General features: G+C 36.0%; 1 protein-coding gene across 2 annotated transcripts; it reads left to right on the top strand.

The window, feature by feature from the left end:
• Positions 1–426: 426 nt before the first annotated feature.
• On the top strand, positions 427–2,882 carry LOC133873506 (uncharacterized). Of its 2 annotated transcripts, XM_062311215.1 has the most exons (5): positions 435–743; positions 1,032–1,132; positions 1,400–1,516; positions 1,592–1,693; positions 2,562–2,882. In XM_062311215.1, exons 1-5 carry the CDS (start codon positions 515–517, stop codon positions 2,730–2,732), a joined length of 720 nt encoding a protein of 239 aa, XP_062167199.1. In that variant the 5' UTR covers positions 435–514; the 3' UTR covers positions 2,733–2,882. The 2 variants fall into 2 exon arrangements, with proteins under 2 accessions (XP_062167198.1, XP_062167199.1); XM_062311214.1 differs by having other exon boundaries at positions 427–743; positions 1,400–1,693.
• Positions 2,883–6,495: the final 3,613 nt, after the last annotated feature.

Raw genomic sequence — 6,495 nt, 5'->3', positions numbered from 1 at the left:
AAAGGAAGGGGATGGGAGGGGAGGGAGAAGTGGTTTTCAAATAGAGCCTATATCGCGAGGATTGATTCATTAATTTGAAAATACATATTAGAATGCATTCATATTTATTTAGTAGAATCAATTAAATCGTCACAATTATTAGAAAGAGACATATCTACCTTCATCTTGATAATACATCGACAATTTTTGATAACTTATTGGAATAATTTGTAAAAAAACGTCACAAATTTAGTAATAGTTGGAGGGTAGGTTGACTTGTCCAATATATCTTTCTTATCTTTGTTTAAGACAATATTCCGTGTCAACTTACGGAAAGCCCAAGACCGACCGTTTTCGGGTAGCAAAATGTTCTGTTGTGACACGTGGGCATCGTCCAAGTGTGGTGTCGAATTCTCATCGTTTCCCTTTCCTACATATCTTTCCCTCCTTTTACTTTTCCTTGCCAGATTCCTCCCCCTATTTCTCTCTCTCTCTCTCTCTGAATCTTTCCTCTCTCTCTCTCTCTCTCTCTCTCATGGCGGAAACTTCCTCTCTGCGCTTCTCTCCATTCCCATGGGTCCCGTCGATTTCTCGCTCCAGAGAACCCTCTTCTTCCCTCCCCGCATTTACTCCCTCTCCCAAATCCTCAGCTTCTCGTCCTCGGCCCTCCCGTCTCCTACGTTTCGCAGCGAAAGCTTCCGATTCCGGCAACTCCTTCGCCGAAGAATCTTTTGGCTTCTTTCCATGGAATGAAGGTGATAGCGGTAAGTCATTCGAATATTTGATTTTTGCTTTGTTTTGTTTTGGTTTGGTTCCTAGTAATCACACGGCTGTCGGATGATTTGATCCCAAGCCTTGAAGCCCTCCAGCTATTAGATTAGAAACACAGAGGATTTTTGTTGTGGTCAATCAAGTTTTGGTTATGGTAGAGAACTCACCAATGGCAGCTGATTCTGCATGGGTTTGACCAAAAATGACAAAACAATTTATTTCTGCTCTCTTAATTTTTCCGACTTCAACGAAATTGATGGCTTATGATTCTTGGGATACAGAAATTCAATGGGTTCCTGAGGAGAGAGTAACGTTGTTCACTGCTGATGGTCTCATTCAGATTGGAGGCTCCATGGTCCCTCGGCGTGTCTCTTCGTCGGAAGTATGCCACTTTTATTTAGGCAACTGTAATACTTTGAAGAATATAAATAAAATTTTATTGTAATTATTTTTCAGAAGAATCAGTTGTTTATTGGCTGTTTGTAAATGGTACATGGTATTTGGTACCTCTTCATTACCCCCATTGATATGGATACTTGAGCATGATGGATATTGGCTTGGATGCTTATATTTCAATTGCTATTGTGTACAGTCCATCTTAGTTTCGAATGCATTATTGGATCAGCTAATAAATGTGTATGCTTCACAGAGGAAGCAAGGAGGATCAAAAGCTGCTCAAAGATTTCAACGCTTTCAAGAGAGCGATTACATGGATCCAAAACAGGGCCTATGTCTGGGGGCACTCTTTGATATTGCGGCTACAAATGTAAGCAGAGTACCCTTTGCTGTTCTCTTACCAGCCTCAGTTTATCTCTTATTAATGTTGAAACTTTTCATTCAGGGACTTGATATGGGCAGAAGACTTTGTATCTTTGGGTTTTGCCGTTCCATCGAGATGCTAAGTGATGTTGTGGAAGACACTGTCTTGGAGCATGGTGGGGAGGTATGTCATATATATATTTCCCCGTGAGTTTGTTTGCATACTGTATATACAAGTCAATTTTATCTTCCATTTGATCGTTGTAGATGTTGTGCAGAATAATCCTAGTTTGGACTTGTGGCCCCATCAACAACTGTAGGCCTAAGATTATACCAAAGAGATTCAGGAGATATTTTAGGATTGTAACAATTGTAGGCCTAAGATTATACCAAAGAGATTCAGCTATCTTCGAATTCTTCATGTTTTTGTGGTACTTCTTAGTTTTTATACTTGCCAAACATATATTTATTCAAAGATAAAACTTATTCAAGAAGGAAGATTATGTTGGACCACTGCATTTCTAGTTGGATCACTTTTCCTTTCAATAGATTAAAGTTTTATCGGCATTTTTGAGGAACGAACTCAACTGGCCGGCCCCTTGTTGATGGAAATTAGGATTCAGCCTCATCTTTGCGGGTCAGATTTGTTTCTCTACTTAGTTTCCATAAATTTTGTAATGTGTTGGGCTCTCAGGGTCTTTAATATTTGTCAGGGCTATCTAGGAACAAAACTGGTTTAGAATTGGTTGCCCTAAGGCGTTGTTTAGGCAAAATGAAGTGGTTACAATAGCCATACAAATGTGGATCTGAGACATCTGGGCAACGTATTTTTATTCGGTATAGGTGATGGGAACCATGCATTAGTGGCTCAACCTCTGGTTCAGGTTATAACCACAGGTTCTTGTCTACTTCTTCAAATGGTTCTTTCACATGTTTAACAGTGGGTTGCATTTTTGTGAACTTTGCAGATCTGCTTTTTAAAATATGCGCAATAGCTCATGTTTTGGATTATGTTGGATTAGTGGTTAATCTGAATCATTTGTGAAGTTCAGGTTGTCGCTGCCCAGAAGGCAAGCAAAGGTGGTTTGCATGAGAAGCTAACCATGACAGTTGCAGTGCCATTACTTTGGGGGGTTCCTCCTGTGTCTGAAACGCTTCACCTTGCTGTCCAAAGTGGTGGAGGGATTGTTGAGAAGGTCTATTGGCAATGGGACTTTTTGTAGATGCATATATTTGAATTCTTCCCACCGTCATTTGTGCATTTTGTACATAGATTTGTTCTGTTCCTACGCACAAAACCCAAATGTTGTACTGATCAGTTCTTATTATCACATGCTGTCAATATCTAATTGATTATTTAGTTCGTTCCATCAGCCACCTGGATGTCTTGGAAGTGATATGTTTTATGTTTTATTTGACAACCTCATACTTCCCACTGAAAATGGAAGAGATGCCTTTACTCATCCAGAAACGGGGAAAAGAGGAGGAAGGATGCCACACAACTAGTACGAAGGCAGGAGTAGAAGTAATGGGATAAAGGAGTATGTCACCGGATGAGACTTTTGATTAGCTATTTTACATACAAACCCAAAATACATAAGCCATTGGGAATATTCTAAAGACTCAAGAAAAGTGTTAGGCACATCTGTACTATCATTTTAAAATAACTAGTCAAGTTATAATTTAAGCTTATTAAAAGTGCTTATAAAGTATAGTCTCACCTACTAAGTAACTAATGTGGGACTTAGCACCCATTAACTTTTATATTATTCATTTACTCTATGTGTGTTAATCATCTTCCCAAGAAGAAACTTGGGATCACAATCTCTACTACTTAAATCCTTAACATCCTTATCAGCGCTACGTCATGCAGTACTCTAACACCACATGGTGTAACCAGGTTGCTCTTATACTATTTGTAATGACCGAAAGTGTTACTAAAGCCTAGTTTTACCTAGTAAGAAATCAATGTGGAATTTGGTACCTATTAGCTCTTTTATAATCCACCCACTTTATCTGGGCTAATCATCTTCCCAATGTGAGATTGAGGTGTTTAGACCCACTTGTAACACCCATAAAATTAACCAATTAATAATTAACTCGATGCATCTCTCCAACCTTATTTAAGTAAATAAGACGAAATGATAATTAGAACCCTCGTCAAAGGGAAAACAATGGAAGTCTAAGTCACTTGAACTAAGAGATCATAGCCATCGCTACATCACATTACAATAATAATCAGAGCAAATACTAAAACATCATAACATAAATTAACCGAAGGATAACATCAAGTATCTCGGTCGAAGCCCGATCTCCAAGCTAAATATTAAAATATTGCAACCAAGTCTACACGTCACCCAGTCATCAAATACCAAAGATAGGAAATACTACAACCCAAGTCTAATAATCAGGTTCACCAATTCCAGCAGATGACCACTCCAAATGTCGATACACAACACAAATAGTACCACAACATCAAAAGAATTATGAAACCATCACTAAGAAGTCCATTGCACTTAAACCATAAGAAATCGAACAAGCCAGGCTCCAACTCATCAAAGACTAAGCCTCACAAGGTCATCAATGTCCTGCTCGATTCCCCAAATTCCATCTTCTAAAAGGTAATCCCCTCTAAAATAAGAATGTTTTACATGCAAAAAACATATTACAGTTAAGTCCACGACTTAGTGAGTAAAGTACACAAGGAAAATATCATCAAGTGGTGAACTCAACAATATATAAAAAGATATATAAAACTCATGCAATATTATGCAATATAGGCATTGTAAGGATAAAAATGTAGAAAATCATGCACATGTATTATGAATCATATGAATAAGTCATAGCTACTATTCCATATAATCTATATGTACCCTTAACCCTTTTACGGTGTGATTTGTGGGTTTTCGAAAGAACCTTTAGTACAACACCGATGCCTTGGTGAGATACAATAGACAGCCACCACTAATGTTCCAATCGAGCTTGACCTGGGTGGCCCACACCATAACAAAAACTCGAGACCATAAGGTCATGCCTATATAATGTGATACATATGCTCCAGATGCTTCACACATTTTTTACATGGAAGTCATGTCATACAATGCAATTAATCATTTTATGTAACATTTATGCATTTATAAAACTCGCATGATGAATTATTCATTTTCCAAACAACCATTTACATAAAATAGAGTTCACATTGTTATACAAAATATTTCATGTGAGTATAAGGCATGCAAGTTTGATAATAAACGTAGCACCCCAGATTTTAATTCCCAAATATAGAAGTCTTAATTTTGAAGATTAAGATAGATTATAATATTTTATATAGGCAATGATAATTCAAGAAGAATTTAAAAGATTTTATGGATATTTACAGAGATTAATATTGATTGATCGAGTCTAGTTTATAAGCTCTGACTTTGTTAAAAAGAAGCTTATTTGAGGTCTTAGTTTTATTTCGAGAAGTTATATTGAGTTTGAATAATAAGGTGTTTAAGGGGGTGATTATTGGTAAGCGGTGAAATTGAATAATAGCGATTGATTTATAATAACTGGAAAAAAAAAAAAAAAAAAAAAAAAAAAAAAAAAAAATCAAAGTATTTAGAGCATATTATTATTATGTTCTCTTTTGGTTGTCCAATTATTCTAAAAATTTGAAATTAATCAGGATGGGTTTAAAGTCGTAAAAGAGATGAAGTGAATATTTGCTCGGAAACTTTGATCACATGAAATCTAGGTCAAACGAACTCCAAATTCTTCGAGTAATATATCAAAACGTTTAGCTCAAAGTCATCTAGATACTCTTAAAATTTCAGGTCAATTAGATTTCTTTTAAGGGTCAAAAATAGATTGTAAAGGATAGGTGTTGGCGGCTGGCCCTGATCCTTTAAAGCAAAGTCGTAAGTGAAAATATTTCAATTTCCACAATACATTAGTACATATATCAAAGATTAATAAATCTTGTAGCATAATATTTTTTTTCTTATGATAACCCTCACAAAACATATCAGATTTGCTGTATAAACATCTATTTGAATAAATATTAACATTGTGCTATCACATGGTTAAAATACACACTAGTGCATTGCTCAATAAAAAGTGTCACAAGCGGCATATCGACATATACATATCAAAAGTAAAATCCTGGAAAATCTAGAGGTAATCCTAGAAAATCTTCCAAGAACACGTCTGGATATTCCCTCACTACTAGAATCTCTCATGACTTTGTTTTTGTAACGCCTAGAGAAATTAATTAACTAGTAATTAATTTGACGGTTCGCCTTCCAGTCTCATTCCAAAAGGAATAAGACTCAAGGACTACTTCTCAAAAGAGAATACTACGCAGCAAAAACATAAAATATTTCTGTCAATATTAATTATTACAACCAGAGCATCTACTAAGAGTCATCACATTAACTAAAATGACACTATACATATCATCGATATAAAAGATCCAAACTAAACCTTAATATACAATCATGACTCAAATTTTAAGTCTACAACGTCACTCAAAAGTACTAATTACCATGAGCGGCCTTCAAATATATGCAATCAGTCCTCAAGTATTAACCGGATTGGTATCATTATGCTAAAAGGCCGCATCAGCCTTACGATCTATCTCAATTCTGACATCTAAAGGTAGTCTAACTATAAAACAACACATGTTTCATAGGTGAAACAGATACAAGTGTTAAGTCCACAACTTAGTGAGTAATAATATACATAGTGTATAGGTTATCATGTACTGAATTCAGTTATTTATAAATCACATGCAGTAATGTTAGGTAAGATTATCAATTTAAAGATAAATGACATAGCAATACAGTGTAGATATAAAACATGATAATTAAGACAAACGTGCCATAGTTCAAAACTATATGGTCTACCTGATATATTAACCCCTTCTCAGCAAGGTTGGCGTTGTCTCAAGGGACATGTAGCATAACACCGGTGTCCTGGATGTTGCAACCTACTGTCCATCAC

This window comes from Alnus glutinosa, chromosome 7 (assembly GCF_958979055.1).
Source record: "Alnus glutinosa chromosome 7, dhAlnGlut1.1, whole genome shotgun sequence".
NCBI classification, from domain to species: Eukaryota; Viridiplantae; Streptophyta; class Magnoliopsida; order Fagales; family Betulaceae; genus Alnus; species Alnus glutinosa.
Note: the sequence above shows the minus strand (reverse complement) of the source record. Positions and strands in the feature narration are given on the sequence as shown.